Source organism: Pteronotus mesoamericanus, unplaced genomic scaffold, assembly GCF_021234165.1.
Source record: "Pteronotus mesoamericanus isolate MK-2021 breed Mesoamerican mustached bat unplaced genomic scaffold, CSHL_Meso_final contig_164, whole genome shotgun sequence".
Lineage (NCBI taxonomy): Eukaryota > Metazoa > Chordata > Mammalia > Chiroptera > Mormoopidae > Pteronotus > Pteronotus mesoamericanus.
The window spans coordinates 20,240,710-20,265,017 of record NW_026555065.1 but is presented as its reverse complement, the minus strand read 5'-3'; the positions used below and the strand labels follow the sequence as shown (position 1 = coordinate 20,265,017).

General features: G+C 40.8%; 1 protein-coding gene and 3 non-coding genes across 4 annotated transcripts in view; 2 read left to right on the top strand and 2 right to left on the bottom strand.

The window, feature by feature from the left end:
* Positions 1-2,590: 2,590 nt before the first annotated feature.
* TRNAH-GUG (transfer RNA histidin (anticodon GUG)) lies at positions 2,591-2,662 on the bottom strand. The gene has a single exon. It is a non-coding gene; the product is annotated as a tRNA-His (tRNA).
* Positions 2,663-4,138: 1,476 nt separating this feature from the next.
* TRNAH-GUG (transfer RNA histidin (anticodon GUG)) lies at positions 4,139-4,210 on the bottom strand. Its single transcript has one exon. It is a non-coding gene; the product is annotated as a tRNA-His (tRNA).
* Positions 4,211-4,885: 675 nt separating this feature from the next.
* Positions 4,886-4,957, top strand: TRNAH-GUG (transfer RNA histidin (anticodon GUG)). Its single transcript has one exon. It is a non-coding gene; the product is annotated as a tRNA-His (tRNA).
* Positions 4,958-17,139: 12,182 nt separating this feature from the next.
* The window catches only part of SLC28A2 (solute carrier family 28 member 2), a 43,174-nt gene continuing 36,005 nt past the window's right edge, over positions 17,140-24,308 (top strand). Inside the window, exons 1-3 of the mRNA XM_054564930.1 lie at positions 17,140-17,368; positions 20,271-20,367; positions 20,501-20,589. Coding sequence (XP_054420905.1) covers positions 20,287-20,367; positions 20,501-20,589 — 170 coding nt within the window. The 5' untranslated portion in view covers positions 17,140-17,368; positions 20,271-20,286. The remainder of the gene's footprint in view (positions 17,369-20,270; positions 20,368-20,500; positions 20,590-24,308) is intronic.

The following is a 24,308-nucleotide window of genomic DNA, read 5'->3' as shown; positions in this document are numbered from 1 at the left end:
TAAATGATAATGGGGAAAAATTACAATAAAGGTTAAATTAAAAAATTTAAAAATTAAAAAAATAAAAAGACTTTCCAATGTTGAAAAGACCACTACATAAGGTATGTTGTGGATCTCCCAGTGTGTCAACAGTGGGAGGCCAATAGTACACATTTGTCTCTTTATTAGTGAGGCTAGGCTTGATAGCTTGGTTAAGATGGAGTTCATCAAATCTCTCTACTTTGCAACTTAAAATAAGCTCTAGTGTGATTTCCTAAGACCTTTTCGCTATTTGCTTCCAACAATGTTTTACCCAGTGGTTTTAACTTCCATGATGATCTAGGCTTGCATTTGTTATTATACTGGAGATTGCAAAATGGTGACTCTCTAATTCTGTCATTTCTTTTGCATTTATTATCTGGAATTCTTCAATCAAGAGTTCCTCCTCCTCCTCTTCCTCCTCCTCCTTCTTTCTTTCTCTCTCACCCTCCGCAGTCTCAAAAATTCCTTTTTAAAAAATTCAATATAATATAACCCATTACTATCAATATTGTTTTTGATGCTCAAATTACCCAAAATTTGTCCAAAAAGAGCCCTTTCAAAAGGCTTCTGTGTCCTTCTGCCTTGGTCTCATCAATCTTTAAGCACTTACTAGCTTTCTTACAAGATATTTCAGACTCAACTTGTACTTCCCCTGATGCAGACCTGTAACCAATCATTTCTTCCAGGAAATCTTACTTTTTTTAGTTGGAAATGATATTTAAAAGTTGACTTTATACTTTTAAAATGACTAACATATCACCAAGTGAACATAACTTAGTCCATCAGCACTTTTATTTGTTGAGCATTTAGGCTATTTCCACTCTCTTCTAAATAATTCTATAATAAACATCTTTATGCAGATAACTCTTCCAAGTTTAGGATTATTTTCTTTGGCAAGACTCCCAAAAGTAGAATTATTGGAGCAAAGAGTATACATATTTTTTCTGATTCTTGATACACATTGTCCAGTTGTTCCCATGTAAAGTTTTTAAAGTCAACAATGACTTTAAAACAGTATCAAAAACAATATCAAAGCTAATGATTTTGATTCATTTCTCTTTCTCCTTTGCAGCTCCTGAGTTTGCTGATCTTCTCCTCTGTGCTTGAAATCTCCTCCCAAACTTTCCTTAAAATGACAGTGTTCTGATTCTCCTTTCTTTCAGGCCACATCCTGTCTTCCTCCATTAACTTCCTAAATTTGTGCATGTCCCAAGGCCTAGTCCTTAGCTCTCACGTTTTTTACTGGGTACTGACTGAATGGGGTGTTCTCACTTTTGTCTGTGCCTAACTTTGGATGCTCAGTACTGACCTGAGCTCTGATCCCTTCTGGGTTTTGCCTTCCTTTAAGTCTAGTCTTTGCCTTGCCTTGAACTCATTTCTGTCCACAACCTTGAGGGGATTAATATATCCTTGTACACTCACATGTGGTCTGTTCTTTGAGATTCTTGATGTACATGGAGCTTTCTTTGGGCCAAGTTTTATATTTGTCTGATATGAAATTAACATGGTTCTATGTTGAAAGAATACAACTTAAGATGCAACCAAAAAGCAAACTGGGCCACTTCACTCATTTGTGGACTCCATAAGAAACCTCTGTTCAAATATTTATGGAGAAGGTGTATTCTTGGAACACAAACATAGTAATATTGGGTTCTGCCTTCAATGAACTTGAATTTTCTAACTTCAGTGGTTTATGACTTAAGTTGGATCCTGACAGTAAGACTGGGGAGAAATGGAAGTAGAGGGTCTCTAAATGGATTATCAACAAGTCAAGTCCCTCTTCCCAGCTCTAAACCCAGGATGCTTTTCTGCACTTCCAACCTGAAATCAAAATAGGGCTGCTTCCCAACAGAGCCCAGGCTCCCATCCAAAGGTCTTTATGGGCACGGTAAAGAATCACTTTCCCCTCTCTTACCAACCCAGACATCTCCCACCCTCCTCACCCAGGAGCCAGGGCCTGAGGAGAAAAAGGACAAGATCATGGTGGGCGGAGATTCTTTCTAGGTATGTGTATTATTTTCCCCAGTAAAGGGAGATTGCCTACCAGTGCAAATCTGACACAAGTTCTGATTCAGGAAGAGAGGACCATTAGTATTTTGCAAGAAACAAGGGGGAATATATTCGCATACATATATACATGTGTAAGTGTTTATACAAGGACTGTCATGGAAAGATATACTGGAAATTGGCAATAATTGGTGGATGGGGTGAAGAATGAGGAGACTTTTCATTGGACTTGTGCACATGCACTATTTAAAAATAAACAACTCAGTTTTTTAAAAATGAAGAAAAAGGAAAAGAGTAGCAAGATCACGGGGTGAAAGCGACACTGTTTTGTCAGTATAGGAGAATGATATAGTCGCCGATTTTCGAACTGCCTGATATGAAGCTGAAGTGTTAAATAAGAATTACTGGAAGTCGCGATCTTAGAAGTGGCTCAGCATTCAAGGTAGAGAGAAACAGTAACTTAGTTCAAGAAAAGTGGGTTATATTTAGAAAACATTATCGACTGGGGAAAAGAATAGGAAAAACAAAACACAGGCTCCTTGCCGTGCCATTGTTCCCACAATGCCGTGACTCGGATTCGAACCGAGGTTGCTGCGGCCACAACGCAGAGTACTAACCACTATACGATCACGGCGAGCTACCGGAGCCTTGGGACCGGTTGCCTTTTAATGTCCTTTTCAACAGTCATAGGCCTTCCCAGTTTGTACGTCATTATACGGCCCACCTATGGGGCGGAGTTCTAAGGCCCAGACTGAGACTGCGCAGACGCATTGTGCTCTCCCCGTTGCTCGGATTCTTCCCTGTTTTGGTCCTTTAGCCACTGGATACGGTGATAATGCAGTGGGAAAGGGTGGATTTCATGTGAGTAAAGTGGAAGTTTAGAGGGGATCATTTGGATATCAGGTACACTACTGGCTGGAAATCGGAGTGTTCACAAGCTTTGTTAACTCCCATTCCTTGGAGGACACCCATCGTCTGTGTCCGGGAGACCCTTTAAGCCCCCACGGGCCTGCAGGGGCACTCCTCGGGGGTTCTTTTTCTTGTTGATTCCCCCAGAAGTGACCCAACGCGGCATCTGCTGAGAATGTAGATGCCCCCACAACGGGGTTGGCCACGTAGAACGGACTCAAAGCACCTCATCCGTACGTCTGCCCGCCCCACCCAGCATCCACTTCCTTGCAGCTTCTACTTCCCCGAAGGCCCTGACTGCTCCCTCCGCGGTGCTCCCACTGCACCTGGTGCCCACCTCTGTTGTGCCCCGGGGCGGCAGCAGAGCCTAGGCTGGGTTTTTCTTGCCTCTCAGAAGCCCCGCTCACACGGCGCCTAGAACCAGGCCGAATCCACTGTAGGCGGTGGCTTTTTGCTGAACTGAGAACGCGCCACTGGTTCTGAAAAGTGAACCCACGGTGACTACCCACCCCTTTCTTCAGTGTCATTTGTTGTAATCACCTCCCCACACCCTACAGAATCGCTGGAGAGATGTTGCTGAACAGAATTGAAACATTTGATCGCTCCACCTCTCACTCCGACCCTCGACTGCAAGAAATTCATCTACCTTTTCCAGTTCATCTCTTGGATCTCCATCAGAGTCTCTTCCCAGTTCCCTAATTACTTGCATTCATTCACTCAACAGGTCCTTGAGAAACGCCTGTCAGGCCAGGGCCTTTGGGCGTCTTGAGAATGGGGGAAGAGAGAAAATTTACAAAGAGGAATTACGATACATGGTTCTTTAAGCCTTTGCACAAGAGATTATCCTGGCTGATGACAAATTTCTTTTGTGCCTTTAAGAGCTGCTTCAAGTCGCTCGCGCTGCCGAAGTCACTGGGAATCCGTTTTCAGCGCTGTCATGCAAATTCTTACAGACCTGTGACAATGCAGACTTTTGAGTGCTTTGTGTTTTGTCCCCAACAACTCGATAACACGCGTAGACCCGGAGAAACTGGAAGCCTTTTGTATGTTGAAGTCCAATTTAGCCAGAGCTGGCTAAAGTCATTTTCCACTGTCACAAGGGGATTAGAATCCATTTTTCGAAAGTCGTAAAAAACTCGAGATAAAAATGGAGGAGAGCTCTAAAAGAGATGACCCCTTGCCGTGCCATTGCTTTACGCAATGCCGTGACTCGGATTCGAACCGAGGTTGCTGCGGCCACAACGCAGAGTACTAACCACTATACGATCACGGCGAGCTACTGGGGATCCGAAAGTTGGGTTCTTCTCCAGAGATCTTCTGTGTTAAGAGCTCCGCCCCTCGACATGTCATTAATTTGTCGTTGCTTGTTCCCGCCCAGTCCCAGCCTCCCCGTTTTCAGAGTGAACTAACTGAACGTTGGAGCATTAGTCTCCATGCTATCCTGATTTCGGTCCTGACTCGTTTGCAGCCCGGATTCCAGCATTTCACCTCCAGGGAGGCTGGGCTCTGTCTTCCCCTTCCCCGCGTCACAAAGAAAGTTGTGTGGGTGGATCGTAACTGATTTTCCTTCTTGTAGAACTTTAAGAGACAGCCCCATTCCAAACCAGCATCTGATCAGATAGCAGAAGCGCCGGGGAACTGTGGATATAGAAGGGACCTACAGCCACCGTTTTGTTTACTCCAGGGTCTCACATCCCTATAGGCTATGTAGGCCTGGCTTCACTGGAGTCCTTCAGTTTGCAAAGCTCTTTCATTCCTTTCTTTTGTGGTCCTTCGGAGCGACCAGCGGAGATGTAGGCTGGCCAGGGAGTCCATGGCGCCGGTACTCTGCTTCAGCGGTAGGAGGGCCAGAGAGGACCCATAGACAGTGGTCAACTGAGAGAGAATGGTGGCCCTATACAAAAGGATAGTACTTGGCGACAAGAGGACTGTGGCGTCCCGGTAGCTTGCCGTGATCGTATAGTGGTTAGTACTCTGCGTTGTGGCCGCAGCAACCTCGGTTCGAATCCGAGTCACGGCATTGTGGGAACAATGGCACGGCAAGGGCGCTCTTTTTAGATTTGGTAAGGCATATTCTTCCCTGCCATTGCTTCCAATCTGCTACCTGGCTTTAGGCCAAAGCCGAAAGTCTACGACGGCAAAAGATGAAAGAAGTAAGTTTTGGATTTGGCTCTTAAGTGGCTGCCAGCTGCTGTATCACTGTCAAGGACAGAATCAGGTAGAACTTAGCGAGGAATGAACCTCTCCAACTGCTCCCAGGTGACTTGGAGGGTGGCAAAGTAAGTCAGGAAGAGTTCCTGGGAGAGGTAAACATTGCAGTGCGATTCTGTCCCCTTTACCTACCATCTGTCAGCAGACACTTACGGAATGGCGTGTTAAGAGCAAGGCACTATTGATGGCTGTAATTCCCAGGTCTCCCCACTACCAGTTTCCTAAATTTGATGAGCTTAAAGCCATGCAACAGAACAGCTTAGACCATGAGAGAACAGAATGGGGGAAGGTGAGCCTGAGAAACTGCCAGATTTAAAGTATACACACTCATGTGTATATGTATGAATATGAAATCAACATCACATGCAAAAATAAAACTGGCCAACAGAAATGTGGCAACTTTCATTCCTCTAACCACTTACTGAATAACTCCACTGAAGGTTTTTAAATCCGCAGGCTGGAATAAGGTGTCAGGGTGGGAAACAAGGAAAGGCTTTGATGGTCCTGCCACTGTCCTCCCACTCCTTTCCTGCAGCTGCTGCAATACTGGGCAACGAGCTGTTCCCAGAGTCTGTTAGTCTCCCTCTAACAGTATTATGAGTAAAAACAGTCAACCAGGGAAATAAACACCACCAAAATACACTATCTGAGGTAACCCACTCTAGCCATTCACATTCATCCAAGAGTGGGCTTGACTTGATCACTGATTCTTAAAAGCCCTTAACAGGGCACGGAAACCACATGAAGTTCCTGACTTTGTTCCAAGGCAGCCGATCAACATCAATGTGTGATTGCCTCTTGAGTGCCCCCTACTGGGTACCTGGCCCACAACCAGGCATGTGCCCTGCCTGGGATTCAAACCAGCAACCCTTTGGATTGCAGGCCAGCACTCAATCCAGTGAGGTACACCAGCCAGGGCCAGAGGCTGTATTTTGATCAGGCTAGAGGAAAGAAAACAGAAGATGGAGAAAAGGGAAAGGAAAAAGGGGGGCTTTAGCTCCAAAGACTCTTCGCTGGCTTCCCATTTACCTGTGCTGTACTGCTTCAGTACATGTCTCAAGCATAACCACTTCTCTCCATGTCCCCGTCTGACCCAGTTTGGGCGCCATTTCCCTCTCCTGCTCTCAAAAATATGGCATAGACAGTGATTTCCTTGGAAAGGATCGGATTGGGGCTGCTCGCAGAGGTAGATGGGAGAGCAGTGACGCCAGAAGATGGCAGCAGCCGCTGCCTTCTATCTTTCTCACAAGCTACAGAGTCAGCGGCCCCTCCAGCTGGAGAAGTTCTTGAGAAGTAGCCTGTGGACTGACTCATAGGCAGAGTTTGTAGGCTTCAAAGCTGGCACCAGCCTAGCAACCTTCCCTATTATTAGCGTTATCTTAATTCATTTTAGTACAACGTAGAATTATGCTTATCTTCATTGCAATACTGCTTGCAGAAAGCTTTTTTCAGGAACTGAAAGCCTCCTCCTGAGAAGATATGAACTGAGAGGCCAAATTAGTATCCCATCAACTGTGCAATGTCCCATCAGCGCCCTCTGGGGCTTAGGGGAGCCAGGAGACAAGTTTGATACCTACCACTGGGGGTTTGTGACTACTTGACAAAATACCCGACTGTCTGGATTCATATCTAAGATTTCCAATTAACAGCAGTCGGGCAAGTTGCTTAACTTCTTTGGCTCAGAGTTTTGCACCACGTAAGCTCTCCATAAAGGTTAACTAATATTTTTATTATTAATTGAGTTTCTTGATGATCATGCTAGGACATGATGGTTTCTATGAGCATTTTCTCCTTCTCCCTGTGGGCCTTTGTCAAATTTTAATGAGGCCATTCAGCGTTGTGCCATAGAGAGAGTGTGAAAAAACCTCATCAGTGCCTAGGCTGGGCCCACGGTGACCTGGGCACCAAGCTCAAGCGGGGCCTCTCAGGCAGGTGGCATTCACTTGCTGCGGCATGGAGTGTTTTTCTTTTACCAACATATGACTCCTCAGAGGGCGTTTCTTTGTCTAGCCTTTCTTGTTCATACTCTGCAGTGTTCCATAAAAAATATCTAACATTTTTTTAAGGACTACTCTGTGTTGCAACACTTTTTAAAGGTCAGGAATATTTGGAAGATTAATTTTTTTATAAGCCTCGTTACCTTAAATGGGAAAATGTAGCATTTAATTTAGCTATAGAATTATTAAGGCATAATATAGGTTTTGGTCTGAATGTTATAGTCATGTGACAAAAGGATTATTTGCCTGTTTATGGTCAATAAATTTGCCTCTAATCCCCCAATAATTTATTATGTAATAAATAACTTATTGAATGAAATCTATATAATTTATTATATGCAATAGATCTGAAAAGCTATATTCCTAAGGAAATATACCTTATCATCCTGTGCATTTTGTTAATCACAAAGAGATCTTTTGACCAAGAATTTAAACCTAGGGTATGTACCAGGGGAAAAGGAGCTCCCTTTAATTTCTTCTTATAAGAAGGTCAATGTTGCAGATATAATGTTTACTTCCCTTAAGAGAACAATGGCTCTTGAAAAGAAGAAATGTGGTTTTGGCAAAGAACTTGCTGCTCCAAATTTGCTTAAAAAAAAAAAAGGCTTAATAGCAGAATTCAACTCCTGTATCAAACATATGGGACGATATTTATAGCAATATTTATAAGGAAATCTGTAAACCAATGAGTAAAGTATCCTTGAGCCTTGTGTCAGTAAACAAAAAATGAACATTGTGCTTTCAAAAATATGCATTTCACTTGGTTAGAAACAAAGTCAAGTTTCTGAAAGATTTCTCTTTAATGGTCAAAGCTGTACAGACTAAAGTAAAATAAAAGCTATGCTGTGGTAGTTGCCTATTGCTATGGGCTGCATGTGTGCATCTCCCCCTAGCCTACCTCCACCCTCCCCTCCCCCACACCCAAATGTTGAAGCCCTAACCCCTACTGTGCTGGTATTTGGAGATGAGGCCCTTGAGAGATAGGTTAGATGAGGTCACAAAAGTGGGGCCCTCCTCGTGGGATTAATGCACTTATAAGAAGAAAAACCACAGAGCTTACTTTCTTTCTCTGCCATGTGTGGACACAGCAAGAAGGAGGCCATCTGCAAGCCAGAAAGAGAACTCTTACCACAACCCAGCCATGCTGCACCCTGATCTTGGACTTCCAGCCTACAGAACCGTGAGCAATACATTTAAACTCCTGCTGTTTAAGCCACTCACTCTCTGGCATTTTGTTTTGACAGCCTGAACTGACTCATACATCAACAGCCTTTCCAGACCATGTTCTCTTTCATTGACAGAAGTTTTCACATGGACTAGCATTTGCGTTGAAACCATCCAATAACCTGGCTGACCTTTGTTCTGGCTTTGAGGTCACCTCTTGAACCTGAGAACAGGTTTGGCTCTACCAGTTTGGATCTCTGTCCTTGTACCTTAAACATGGCCTGGGGCTTTCTATCTGGCTCTCTCATCCCAAACCCAAGCCCAGCCCAGCTCCTGGTCCCATTCCTCGGGGTTACCCCCAGGTGGAGGGCCAAATGATCAGTCATGTGTCAGGAACCATCGAAGTACCATAAAACATAAGGAACATGGCATGATAGACAAAACATCAAACCTAAATTTAAAGACAGAGAAAGAAGGGAGAGCCACAGAGGGAAGAGAGAAGAGAGAGAACATTCATTGAACATCTCTACGTGCCAGGCACTGAGCCAAAGACTTTTATTTAATTAAATAAATTATTTGTTTCATTTAATTACACGGTTCTGTGAAGATGCCACTGTTATCACCCTTTCACCTATTAAATAAGCTTGTCTAAAGGTTTTGCCTTAGGTGGTAAATGTGAGATTTGGGAGGAATAGAAAATACTCCTGTGAGGCTAGAGAGGACATGATTGTGGTGTGAGTGGCTCTAGATGTTAAGAGAGAAAATAGGATGGAAAGCTAGACTTCACCCTGACATCCAGGTTCACTCTCATGCATCTAGGCTCTTCCTACTGCCCCAGGCTGGGTTGGCTCATTGTTGACTCTGTACCCCAGGGAGCAGAATGTCGCCACTCTGAGGCTACAATGTCTTATATTGAAAATGGGAAAATACACTGCTACTTGCCATACTATTTCAGATGTTTATTGGCAGGATACGGTATGTTGATCTCCAGGAATGAAATTCATCCAGGGGAAAAAAGCAATAGAGATTCAATTCAACACCTTGTCATAGGTGTTGAATTGCTATTCCAAGGAGGTTTTAATCCAGCTAAGGGGACATAACATAAACCATATGATAATAATCTATATGTGACCAGAGTGTTAATCACTTGGATGATCCCAAGTCCTCTGGCCTGCTGGGATCTGCCCCTGCCCCATACTTTAATATTCAAATAAAATTGTCTTGAACCCACTCATCATCTAGAATGAAAATAATCATCATCATTCCCAATATTTCTGAAAATTTTTGAGGCCTCTCTCCTTGTTGTCTATGGCATTGTTTGCACATTTTGACTTCTCTAACTTGGCTGAATGGGGTATGTATATGTATATGTATATTTATTATCTATATCTATATCTATCTATATCTATATCATTTTACTGACCCTGCTCCCTGGCAGCCCTGAACACCACCCAGCTTCCTGAATTCCCCATATATTACCAACACTAAGCTGTATGTGTAGCAGATTTTACTAAAGATTTGAGGGAAGGAGAGCAAAGTTGTAGACCAGTACAGAAAGTGTTAAATGTCCTTTTCCTTAATTGCCTCTTGGCCATTATCACCTCTGAAAAGACCTCACTGATCTGGTCTTTACATGGAGCCCCAGTGACCACTATATTGCTCCATTTCTTTCTCTTCTCCTTCCCTTTTCTACTTGCTCTTTCTAAGATGCTCCAATAATTCCTGCTCTATTACATGTATAGGACAAGATAGCCACCACCTACTGAATGCTTGCTTGGTACCAGGCACCATGCTAAGTGCTGCACACTTCTCAAGTAACTGACATTCTCACTTCCCATTGCTCCAGGTATCTGGTCACATACCTAGGAGTTTTAATTTCTTTATCAACAAATAATTTTTTCACAATTTTTGTGTGCCTAGGGGCTAGGATCTCTGCTCTAATGGAGCTTCATAGCAAAAAAGCCAATCAAGATCATTTGCTAAAAAAAAAAAGAAAAAGAAAGAAACCAAAAACAACAGCAACAACAACAACAAGCCCACCCAGGCTGGCGTGGCTCATGGATTGAGCACTGGCCTGTGAACTGAAAGGTCTCTGGTTCTTTTCCCAGTCAGGGCACATGCCTGGGTTGTGGGCCAGCTCCCCAGTTTGAGGGCCTAGGAGAGGGATCAGGTCGACGTAGCTCTCACACACACTAATGTTCCTCTCCCTCCCTTCCCCTCCGTCTAAAAATAAATAAAATCTTTTTTAAAAAACCCTCACAATTCTCAAAGAGGAATTATGCTGCCACTTTTATACAAAACTTTTTTCCCGCTCTAGACTACAATATGACAATATTGTGACAAACAGCAATATCAGAGAAAAATATAAAAGATGCCAAATGATTGACACACAGGTAGCTCAGGCAAGAAAAGAAGACAGGGAGTTCATTGGAGGCTGAACTGGAGTCCAAAGACTTTCAGAAAAAAAGGAAGTTATCTGAGTTGAATCTTAAAGAATGGGTATTATGAGAACAGGAAGAAGGGAGGGAAGCATAGGAGGCTGGGCCAGGATGAACAGTAGACAGTTTGGGCTGAGAGCAAGGACTCGGGGCTCAGATATAGTTCTGTCATTTGCTCACTTTGGTATTTGGCAAATTGCTTCATCTCTATAAGTCTGAGTTTCCTCATCTAGAAAACTGCGATAGCGACAGTATCTTCCTCAACATTGTGTGAAATGCATACAGTGACTGAAATATGGTAAGTAAGGAATATAGCTTTAAAAAAACAAAGGATCTGTATTAGGAACCTCACACTTTAGCTTTTAAATTTTTTGGAGCACCTTACTGTTTATACAAATGATTTTTCCTTTCACTTCTGTTGCAATGTAATCATTTGGGAATGAGGTCTCTGTGCCCATGGAGTTTCTGACTCCGGATCTTTCCAATCCTGTCTTGAAAGTAAAAAACCGCAGGAGAGATCAACCCTGAAGTGCTTAATAACAAATGGAACTACTTCCTATCACTTGTTTCCCAAACAAGGGTAGACTTTCACTACTGGGCTAATGTTAGACCATCTTGGGGGAGGGTCAGGACTGGGACACCAACACCAACTTTCCTAGACTTTGTCCACCTGGCAATTTAGCCGTGGAAAATCATTAGCCAACTATAACTCAATAAGCAATACTAGAGGTCAGGCTTTTCTAACTGGAATCCAAGTCAAAAGTCTCCCAAGAAATTCAGCAAAAAGAGAATAAAGATTCTGATCCATGGTAGGACTGCTTATGGGAGGTGCCTCTTGATGCAAAGTCTCTAGAACACAAGCATGCTGGCAGGGCCCCACTGGGTTCTCCACAGCCTCATCCATTCCCATCATTAACTCACCCGCAGCTCGCCCACCTGCTCCCTGCCATGTAGGCCCTTAGTGCTGTCAGCCTCCATCACCAGCTCTGCTCCGCAAGGACTGAGCAGCCCCCAAAAGGCGTTCTAGAGCCTATTTTCCCAGAGCTCTTTCACAACTTTCTCAGGTGAAGCCCGTCTCTCCTGCAGAGTTAAGTAGAGGAAGATGTGGGAAATAGAGAGGAAGGTGTTTGAAGGCGAGACAGAGAGAAGAGAGGGAGGGAGGTGGAGTCAGAGAGACAGAGAAATTAAAAGCAGGATGTAAAAGCAGAGGGCAGGAAAAAAGAGAGAAGTCCCTAATGGCAGGGCAGACAGGTTACAAATCCTTAGGACTCACCATGTTCTCACTCTGCTTTCTGTGGTCAGATAACGTTTATCTGATCTTTCAGTTAGGGATTTTTAGAAACTCTTTGCTGAAAAAGCAGGCAGTCCAGCACATGGTTGCTGAATTGGCCAGGCTCAGTGCTTCAGGGTGGAGGGGCATTTATCATCTCCCTTCTCTGTTTCCACACCCTTCACACGTTCAGTGTCTCATTACTCTAAACGGAATCTGAGTGCGGGACAAAGCTAGACAGAAAAAGACCTTAAGGTCCCTGAAGGCAAAATTCAAAAAGCATCAGGATTCTGTGAGAAGTGGCAAACATTTCTTAAACTATAATTGGTTTACCTTCTTACCTAAGACATTATAAAAATAATGGGGTTCTTGGAAAACACTTAATTATCACCACCATTTTAAACCATTTAAACTGCTCCCAGTAGTTCAAATGGCTTGGAATTCAGGGTCAACTCTATCCAACTCTATTCAAACGTGACATTTGAAGAAATGGATCTTTAAATTCTTCCCTTTGTGTTCTACTCCATCCATGTCTTTTTTTCCTCCTTCACAAGCTCTTCTCTCCAGGAACTTCCCCTCTGGTGAGCAGGAATGAAGGTTTTAGCTCTCCCTGGCTTTAATACAGGCTTAACTCCAACACACGGCTGAGTGAGAGAGAGTGCCAATGGGAGGGGGTGAAAGAAAGAGACAAGTTAGTCTAAGGAATGCTTTACCTAGGGCACGAGGTGGCATCTGAGAAGATAACAGAAAATTCTTATTTAGAACATACTGGTGCTGAGACATCAGTGGGTTATCTAAGCAGAAATGACCTTCAGGTTCCTGGGAAGACAGGAGTATGGGAGGAGACTTCTGAGGGCCAGGGTCAGAGAATGGGATTGGATATCACTTGCATAAAGTGGGAGGTGTGTGATAGGCTGCCGGGTTTACTGAGGGCCTCAGTACAGGGCCAGCAGAGCACAGAGTACTCATGCCATGTCCACCAGGCCGCTGCCTGTGGCTTGATGACTTACAATACCTACAGTCAGTGCACTTGTGGTGAACCAGAACGTGTTAAAGGTCCATTTTGCTCTCAAAATCTCTATGACTCTACAAGATAGCCTGCTCCACACCCCTAGATAACAGCTATTTTATGACCTGGCTGGCGCCAAGGCAAGCTGAAATTGAGCAAGGGAGGAACAAGAGGGCCTCCAAGTACTTCCCTTCGGTACATTGATTTGTTTAGTCATTTCCTTGGAAGATAATTTCCTAATCTGTGCTCTTGTTTAGCAGATAATGAGATAATCCATTCAACATTAGCTTAACCAAGGATGAAAAGTTGGATTTTCACTTTGTTGGTTCTCTGCCTTTCCTCTTAATTCAGTTTCTTCTAGGCACTTTTCCCTGGTTAGAGGGAACAAAGGACTTAACTCTAGCATAAGGGCTATACCTAGCACATGCTTAGCTTCATTTGAAAATTTTTTCAGCATTTCCTCCAGCGTTAGCTAAACAACATTAGCTGCATTAACACTGGTGAACCCAACCAGTATTAAGATCTTCCTAAAGTTCAAGAAGGGGTCATGTGTGGAAATGTGTCAGGGGTGTCAGAAAGATCCTAAGCTTTTAAGGTCCTTCCCTTAGAGCATGTCTTCTGTATTAGATAACAGATTTTAGACCATATGTGTGTATATATGAGTATATGCTTCATATATATTTCATAGATTTTAATGTTTTCATTTTCATTGTTAAAATACTTTCTAATTTCCCTTATAACCTTTTTGACTCACAGGCTACTTACAAGTATCTTGTTAAATATCCAAATATTTGGGGACTTTCAAGATTTTTTTTTGTTGTTGTTAATGATTCCTAGCTTAATATTTTTATTGTCTTAGAGTATATTTTGTACAATTTCAACTATTTTAAATGTTCTACAGGTTTTTTGTTGTTGTTTTTTTTTGTTTGTTTTTTGCCCAGAATATGGTCTATCTTGGTAAATGTTCTATATATATCTAAAGTCAATGCATATTCTGCTCTTTTTGGGTGAAATGTTTCAAAAATGCCAGTTAGATCAAGTAAATTAATAGGGTTGTTTAGATCTTGTATTTCCTCATGTATTTTCTGTCTACTTGTTCTATCAATTACTGAGAGAAGAGTATTGAACTCTCTAAACATACTTGTGTATATGCCTATTTCTCTTTTCAATTTTGTTGGTTTTTGCCTTTACATCTTTTGAAGCTACATTGCTTAGTCCAGATACAATTAGGATTATTAAACATTCTTGGTGAATTTACTCATTTCCATTAATGTAGCACTTTTCTTTATACCTAGCAATATTATTTTTTCCAAAGCCTGGTTTTTCTGATATTAAAATAGATACTCCAGGGTTTTTGTGTTTTTTTGGTGTTTCCATAAAATCTTGTTTTTCATCCTTTTACTTTCACTTTATGTTTTTATTTTAAGATGAGTTCCTTACAGACAGCATACAGTTGGGTTTTCGTTTTATTTTTTAAATCCAACCTAGCAATCTCTATATTTTTTGGTGTGTTTAGGCTATTTATATTTAGTGTAATTATTGGCATGGTTTGATTAAAATCTACCATCTTAGTAGGGGTTTTCTGTTTCATTTGTTTATTTTTCTGCCTTTGTTTGGATTTATTGATTAATTTTCTTTAAATTCCACAACTGGCTGATTATTTAACCTCTAAAGTTTTTTAGTGGTTGCCATAGGGTTTGCAACTTACATCATTAAAGATCAGATTCTATGTCTAAATAATGCCATAGAGCTTCATACGTAATAGGAAGACTTTACAACAGTATACTCCCCATTTGTTCCTTCAATTTTTTAATCAATTTCCCAATATTAAACCATCTTTGTATCTCTGAAATAAATCACACTTGATCATAGTAGATTATCCTTTTAATGTATTGTTGAATTTGGTTTGCTAATAGTCTGTTGAGAATTTTTGCATCTATGTTCATCAGAGATATTGGCCTATATTTTTCTTTTTTGTGTTGTCCTTGCCTGGTTTTGATATCAGGATAATGTTGACTTCATAAATGAATTTGGAAGGCATGGACTATTAAGGAAATATTCCTTAGTTCACCACAGCCCTGGTGGTCTCATGTGTGTGAGTCCAATTGTTCCTCAAGGCCAGATGTTTGGGGCCTTGCCTCTCAGGTACTGGTCTTAAAAGTTAAGTGCCCAATGTGGAGTATAAACCCTTCACTCCTGGGGGAGAATCTTCAGGTTTTGAGTTTTTTCCTGAAAAAAATATCCTGTGTGGTTTCCCTCTTGTTTGATGTGAAGGGATTGCTCCACCAATTTTTAGGGTTTTTTTCCCCAGATAGTTGTTCCATATATAGCTGTAGATTCACTGTGTCTATGGAAGGAGGTGAATTCAGGTTCTTCCTATGTCACCATCTTGAACTGGAACCCCTTTTAGTGTTTGATTTTAATTTCTAGAATGTGTATTTTTTTTATAGATTCTAATTGTCTTTTCAAAAATCTTTATCTTTTTTCTATTTTGTTCACCTTTCCTCCTATTTTTTGAAAAAAATTAGCTGTATTTATTTTAAATTCCCTGTCTGATATTTCTAGTACCTGAGTCATTTATGAATTTGTTTCTATTGTCTTCTTTTTTCTCTTGGTTTTGGTCATTTGGTCCTATTTTTAAAAGATGCCTTCCAATTTTAAATTAGATGCTGGCCATTATAATGAAAGATTTGTGGAGGTTCTGGAGATGTTATATACATTTGAAGAGTGTTAGCATTTCTTTTATTAGGTGTGTCTGGTAGAAATGGATTGGCTTGATCTTGTTGAGATTTTGCTTTATGCCTGTTATTTCAGCTTTGTCTTTCCTCTAGGGCATAGATTTTATTGATAAGGTATGTCTCTTATTACTGGGTTATGGCCCTTTTAGGGTCTCAGTAGAAAGCTGGATGAATTTCTGAAGGTCCACATCCAGTGGGGCTTGAAATTAACACTTAATATTATGGTACAGCACCATACAGCTACTGCTTTTTTTTCCCCCTGAGTTTCTTGGTGTCTTGTTTTGAACATATACAACTTCTAAGTTGGCCAATAATTTCAAAACATGGCTGCAGGTTTTTTCCTTTTTTGTGGTTCTCTTCTTTTTTACAACTTTTCTCTTAAATTGCAGCCATTTGGCTGGCCCAAAGTCCATCCTCACTCTCTTCAACTCATAAGACTTCTTGGGTATTATTTCTCTGCATTGTGATTTGAAAAATAAAATGTCCTCAGAAAAAGAACTAATATAAAGGTAGAACTCAACTCCTGTGTTTTCCTTCTCTCAAAGATCATAGACCCTCGGTTACTGTGTCCACCAGTCACTGTGAAATGCCTTCAAACTGTTGGCTTACAATTTTGTGTTGACTTTTTTGTTGCTTTCAACAGGAGAGTTAAAGACAGGCTACTTCATTAAGATCCACATTGGAAGTCCCTTTATTCTGTTTAGTTTTGCCTGCTTCTATTAGTAATCAAGGGAGAAGTAAAGATAAAGGGAGAGGGGGGATAAAAATCTTATATAATTTATGCCCTGCCTATTTCCCAGGTGAGTTTGTAATAGCCTACTTACTTTCTCAGGAGTAACCCCCAGGCATTAGCACAGTTAGAAGGCCTAGATTCCATGGAATTGAGCAGAGCTAGCCTCTAATCCTGGCTGTACCCTAACTAGCTGTATGACTTCAGACAAATTGTTCATCTTTTTGAGTCTGGTTTTCTTTGTACTTAACACAGGATTAGTAGTTGACTTGCTTATAAGAATGTTAGGAGGATCAACAGTGAAAGTATAGAAAAATCTTTTGAAAGACTGTAAAAGGCCGCAGAAACAGAGGCATCTCTTACTTAATTTTCACCCCATAGCCCAGAAGTAGCACAAAACTGGGAATGAGTATCCCAGGATTTGAATTTGGCTTAGTCACTAAAGAGCTGTTGACTCTGGGCAAATCACTTCATTCTTCCTGATCTGTAATTTGAGAGAGCTTATCAAACTGTAGGTAATAAGACAAGAAGAAAACACTTAAACAATGAAGCCCAAGTCTGTTTGTAAACCAACAGTTAATTGAAGGAAGGTACCTGCCAGATCAATTCTCTTCCTCTTGGCAGTTGGGTTATGTCAATAATACCTGCATTTAAAGGAAACGTGGATCCCTTGGGAAAGTGAGATGAGTGCCGCAGACTGCACTTAGAAGATGAACATGGATTTGTATGCCTTCTACAGGAAAAGAAAAAGGGAAGAAGGAGGGTGAGAGAAGAGAGAGATGTGATCACTAGCGTCATTGCCCCTGGACGGAAGGCCAGGACCTGTGCCTATCACTATGCGTATGCCGGCTCCCAGAACCGTCAATCATCTCAGGTAAAAATAAAAACCAGAGATTAAGTGTGAGTTAGGATGAGTAAAATAGACTTCACAGCCATACCGAAATGATAGTCAGACGTCAGACTGAAAAATATCTGTAAATTTCTTGAATTATTACAATAGTAGCCCACAGCTATAAGGCCATATGCTGTTTTCCAAATAAATTACGTAAGTTTCACAGTGGTCTTGTGAGATAGCATTAAGCAGTTAGGTAGGGAAGAGATAAGAGAATCGAGCCCAGGGAAGTGAAGTGATTTGCTCTTTGTCGCAGAATATAACACATTTACTCTGCTAGGGCTTTTATTGGGGTGTGTGTGTGTGTGTGTGTGTGTGTGTGTGTGTTTCACTTATTTAACCAATATTTATTGATTGCCTAATATTATGGCAGGCCTTGAGCCTGGGAATACTGCGGTAACAAGATAGAAAGCCTGTGCTTGAGGAGATCACAGCCTAATAGGAGACATGTAAATATTTAGAGAAATATGCCTCCTGTACGGTTCTGCAACAGCACGTTGCAGCAGGAGGACGGGGAAAACGTCCTTAGTCTTGTCTGCAGAGATAAAGGCGAAAGCTTCAGTGAAGAGGGTGGCCTTGTAACAGACACCTAAAAGAGGTGCAGGAATTTGCTGGATAGATAAATAGGGGCAGTGTGTTCAAGTCAGAAAGAACAACATCCACAAACTGCAACAGGCACAAGGGAACGTTGTGTCTTTAGGGTACATCATGCCGCTAAGTATTACTGGAGGGTAGGAGTAGGCAGAAACTAGATCATTTTGAGCACTTCTGAATAATTCTCTTTCCTTTTCCATACATTCTCCCTGTGCTCCATCAATCACAAGTCCCATAGGCTTGTTTCCTTCTATCCAACTTCGCTACTGCTCTGGTTAGAGCCCCACCATGTCTGACCGGGACTATTGTTTTTGTCTCCTGGCCGGTGTCCCTGTCCTTAATGTGCATCCTTTCAATCCACCCTCCTTCTGCCTCCCCATTTGGTTCAGAATAAGTCCAAACTTTTAGCCTGGCTTACAGAGAGCCCTCTGCCTTTGGCTGCATCTCCAGACTTATTTCTGGATAGATCACCCCCATTCCACTTATGTTTTCCCCTTTCATTCCATAACTTCTTTCTGGCTTTATTTTTGTCCTTCCTTAATTCCTCAAAAATTTCTCTCCATTCTTTAGCTAATTGCTGCAGCCTCCTTAAGGGGCTCCTTAGTGAAGGCCACACCTCTGTGCCTTTGTTCAAGTTTCTCTCTCTGCTGGTATTTCTTTCCCTTCTCCATCACTGATCCTCTACTTACCTTTCAAGACTTTCCAGACTCAGGGCAAATGTTACCAACTCCATGAACCTTTCTGACACATCTGTGTTCCCTTAATGATCTGTAGGTTCCGTCATGGCAGAGGCAATGTCTCATTCGTCTTTGTGTCTTCAGCACCCACAACAGTGCCTAGGCGGTAGTGAGCACTCAATAAATATTTGTTGAATGGATTAATAAAAGACTTTCTAGCAATCATTTGGCATTGAATCCTGTATAGCCTTGCTTTCTGTTGTCCCCCCCGCCCCCCGTAATTATCTTTACCACACAAAAAGCTAAGTTTTCTGAGTGCAGAGACCTTTCTCTTATTTTCTTTTACATGCTCCCCAGTGCCTAGACCAGTGCTGGGCAATGCTTCTGCTCATACGCCCATTAGGAGTTCCTACAGAGTTCTTAGACCTGGCTCTGCAGATTGGTAAAGATACATAAATGTTTAACTTGAGAGCTGCGCACAGAGGAGGGTCCAAAACAGAAGAGCCAATCACAGGAAAGCCAGTCCCACACTGTCCCCTCAGAGTCAGTCCCTGTGACTGACCCCAACTGTACCTGTGCTCACAGGAAGAAGGGTAAAATCCTGAGGGAACCAGGACCTTTTGGGGCTGAATTTTTCTTTCCGTTCTTCACTGAGGAGACAGAAGGAATTCTACAAGCTGGTGTAAGAAAGGGTGTTTGGGGAGGGCAGGAACCTGACTTACCAAATTTCTTAATTGATCATATTTAGACCAAATTCACATTGTTCCCTGCCTATATAGGAGGCCCTATTTTACACAACAAAAATTTCTTTATATGTGTTTAATGAAATTATATTTTAAATGCTTGAAGAGATCATATTTAAAAATAACAGTTCCATGGGGAAGGAAATTTTCTGCAAAGAAACATCTCAAAATGAGTTCATAAATTTGAATGTCTATTAGGGTTGCTTAGAGTTAGGCTCAAATGTTGCTTTAGTTTCTTGATTCTCTCATTTTGTTTTACATTTTTTATTTGGAATAATTAACATTCATGCTGACAATCCTAAGTGAAGGTTTCTTTTGTTTAACTGATGAGGAGCTCTCTTAAGATGCTCCAAAAACAATTTTGTGCCACAATATAGTTGGGAACTTGAAAGCCTGTTAATCTTTGTTTTCCCAGCAATATGTCGGGGTCTGGGGCCTCCCCAGCACTCTGCCCCGCTTTCTGCTTTCTTCTTACCCAGCACAGCCCACAGGGCCTCTCCCAGGCTAACAGGAGTAGTTGCCCCTTAAGTCTTCCTTTACGGGACCTAATAGGGTCCTTTTTAGTCTAGGTCCTGGGGTCCTGGTTGAACCACTGATTCATTTAATTTCCTCCTGCCCTTTACTTCTCTTTTCCTCTTATTACCCCTTCCTTACCTATCCACAATAGGACACAGAAGTCTATATTTTATTATTTATTAGATTATGTTTTGCTTCCAATATTCCCAATTTTCAGTCCTTAAAGAAATTAACTAAACCCCTAAAGATTTTTAGTTTCGTTTTTCCCGTGGGTAACTAGTCCTAAACATTCTCTCTAGCCTCACATTATAGAATGACCAGCCTTTCAGCCTTGGCCCTGAATTTGTTTTTCAGTTGAGGAGAACAGGAAATGGAGAAAACAAATGGAAGAGAGGCCACTGCTCTGTCCACAGTGGGGACTGGCACAGAGAACCCAGGGCTGGAGCTCACGGTAATCCACCAGTTTAATTTCTGCAGAGCTTTGTGGTCGGCTGCATGGCCTTCTAAGGGTCTTTGACTGCTCACAATCCCCATCAACCCTGGCAAGGCCCTATGACTGACCCCAACTCTACCTGTGCTTACAGGAAGAAGGATTAAGTCCTGAGGAAACCAGCAGGACTGAAGAGCAAAGACAAAACCTTGGGGATGTGCTTGGGGTTTCTACGCACCAGAGGTACAGAAGTGTTCTTGAATGGGTTCAGTTAGGACCTAAGGAGCTAGGGTGGGTTAAATGTGGCCAGTGGACGCGGAAGAGGTCAAAATTGCCCCATTGTCAGAGACTTTAGGGTCTTTTTGTGGTGATAATAACAACAGCCACCTGTTGTTACCATATGCACGTCTATATTTATATGTAATTGTTATATAATCTTTGTGCTCTAAGTAATGGGAGGTGGTCAGGTTGACAACAAAGATAACAACAATGAGAATAATAACAGCTATGCCCCGGCTGGTATGACTCAGTGGATTGACCACCGGCCTGAGAAACAAAACATTGCTAGCTTGATTCCCAGTCAGGGCACATGCCTGGGGATGTGTGAAAGGCAACCACACACTCATGTTTCTCTTCTTTTCTTTCTCCCTCCCTTCCCCTCTAAAAATAAATAAATAAATAAAATATTTTTTAAAAAAGAGAATAACAACAGCTAACATTTATTGAGTACTCACTATTGTGCACAATGCTTTGTGTAATTAATTTAATATTCAGAGCAACAGGTAGATACTAATTTTATTCCCTTTGTTTTCAATTAGAAAGCTGAGGCTTAGAAATCAACTTAGCCATATCACTGAAAGAAAAAGAAAAAGCTCTTCAGGAATACTCAGATTTGGGGATGGGGAGAAAAAAATCAGATTAAAAAAAAGGCAGAGAGGGACCTTCCTAAGGGATAATAGTGAAAGTAAAAAAGTACAGTCCTGAAAGTCAAAAGAGAAGGAAGTGTCAAGAATGAAGGCTCAGGTCACAATGTTGTCTGAAACAGGGGTCAAGGAGGGAGGAGTGAGAAAAATCTTTGAATTTGAACATGGATTTGGTCCCAGAAGTGATGCCTAAGACATTTTTTGGGTAAAATGGGTCAGATGAAAGCCATGTTGTATGGTGTGGAAACAGTCTAGATATTTATAAAAATGTGTGGAAATCATACATTGAGAAGCTTAGATGACGCTACTGAGTAGTTTCTAAAGCTAATATGATCCAGAGCAGCTTCCAAACAAAAGTTTAGTTTTGTTTGTTTTTTAAATTTATTTTAAGAATTAACTTAGTGACTTCACAGAGAAAATAAGCTTAAAAATTTAAATTCTATTTTCTTCTCCAGAAATTCACTTCTGTATACAAATTGATATATATCAACATGGGCATGTGGGAATAAATTAGAGAAGTTAAATCCCAGAAACACTGTTAGAGTAGAATTGGCAAAATTTAGTCATTAACTGAAGGAGAACCATTTTCAGGACACACACTCAGACCCGTTTTTATCCTGTCTAACTCCTGTTCTTGGTTCCTCAGGAAATCCTTAATCTGATCCTGCAATGCAAACTGATTTTGGCTTTTCTTTTTACTATTCTTTCTGAATTTAGCTATGTTTACATATATATTCACATCATATCTTCACCCATTCATCCACTGATGGGAGCTTGATTGTTTCCATATCTTGGCTCTTGTGAATAATGCTGAAATAAACATGGGAGTGCATACATCTCTCCAGTATTTTGTTTTCACTTCCTGTGGGTCCTGTGGGTATATACCCAGATGTGAAATTGTTGAATCATATATGGTAGATCTATTTTTAATTTTTTGAAAAACTTCAATATTGTTTTCCATAGTGCTTGGACCTATTTACATTCTCACCAAGAGAATATGAGGGTTTCCTTTGCTCCACATCATTGCCAACACTAGTCATACCTCTTCTCTTCTTGACAATAGCTATTCTATTAGCTATTCTATATACATCTCAGGTGTGAGATGATAGCTCATTGTGGTTTTGCTTTGCATTTCTCGGATGATTACTGATAGTGAGCATCTTTTCATGCACCTGTTGGCCATTTGGATATCTTCTTTGGAAAAATATCTTTTTGGTTCCTCTGCTCATTTTTTTATAGGATGGTTTGTGTTTTTGTTATTGAGTTGTATAATTTATTTATATATTTTTGGGTATTAACTCCTCATCCAATATATATGGTTTGCAAAAATTTTCTCTCATTCTTTAGGTTGCCTTTTCATTTTGCTAATTGTTTCTCTTGCCTTGCAGGAGCTTTTAAGTTTGATGTAGTCCCACTTGTTGATTTTTTGCTTTTGTTGTTTGTGCTTTTGGTGTCACATCCAGAAAATTATTGCCAAGACCAATGTTGGGGAGTTTCTTTTTTCTTTTTTATTTTCTAATAAGACTAAATTTATTCAATAGCCTAGTAAAAGTTTTGATTATAAGTAACCAGCAGCATAAAAAGTACAACATAGATTTTTAGATTTCTAATAATATAAATACAAAGTGCATGACTACATTCAGTACATTTTAGAAGCAAAGAGAGATGGGAGGGGGAAAAGAAGACTGTGGTTGAAGTCCAATAATAAATAAATGCATACAGAAATAGAGATTGCCCATGTTATAGTATATTTTACCACCAATACTGCAGCCAAATGTACAAACTGTAGCTTGTAATTTCTTTCAAAGGAATATAAAGTTTTAAGTTTAGATTAAGAACCATAAAGCTATGGGGTGCCCATAAAAAGTGGCTCACTCCTTTATTGCTATTTTTACTACCTAATTTTTAAAATCCAGCTTCCAGAATAAGCAGTGAGTCATTTTACTACAAGGAAGGCAAATGATCGTCTCTTGTTATGAAAAGTATGAACTGGTAATATTTTTCATGAACTTTGGAAAAGAGGCAATGAGAGTACTTGGGTTTGGGTCCAAGTAACAGGCTTTTAATAAAGATTTTAGAATTGAAGGGCCTTGAGTTAAGGATTTATCATCTAACATCTCAATGTTCAGAAAGCTTGACTAAAAGAAGCCAAACCAAAACCAACCCACTGAACATTAACACACTTCTTTTCTTTTATTAGAATTTTACTTTAATATAGTGAAAAAAAACCCAAACCCTAATAGATTATAACAAGTCAAACAGCCACTCTAAACAGATAAAACGTTGACTATGATTAGCTGAAGTAATCCAGAGCTAAAACTGAATTGAATTGTGTAGATTTTCAATGAAGTCACTGGTCATGTAACACACAAAAAAAAGTCAACAATTTACACACTAGGCAAGCCCTCTAAGAAATGTGCCCCAAGAAGCATTAACCTTTGCTATTTTTATGCCATCTTAAAGGCTTGCACATTTTAATTTTCAGATGATTTAACATTTTTAATAAAGTGTGTTCTCTACCATGTGGTAAAGCCTTGTTACTATTCACATAAGACTACTTATCCTAAAGACTTGACATTTCTCCAAGAGGAGCTTTTATTCTGCTTTAGAAGTTTCATATAAATTAAAATCTTCATCAGATATCAATATGAGAGAGGTAACACAGGACACAACACACACAGTCCAGTTACCTCTTTGTATACTTAGAAATTACTCCTTCAAGGTATTTGCACCAGAAAGCCTAGACTGTCCTGCTTAATATTCAGTAGTATAGGTTTGAATCATGAGAACCTTGGCAAGACCCTAATATTTCAAAATTATTAATAACCACCTCTAGGGGCAAGTCTGGGTTACTGAGTTATGACAATTTATTAACATGAAGGAAACTAAGTATAGTCAGTCATCTTTTAAAATGCCCCAACCACTGCTTTTCAATACAGAAAGGCTAAAACTACATACATTTATCATAAAACAAACCCCATCTCAGTCCCCTGAAATTCCCCTAGCTTCATTCATTAGAAGGGAATTTAACAGAAAAGA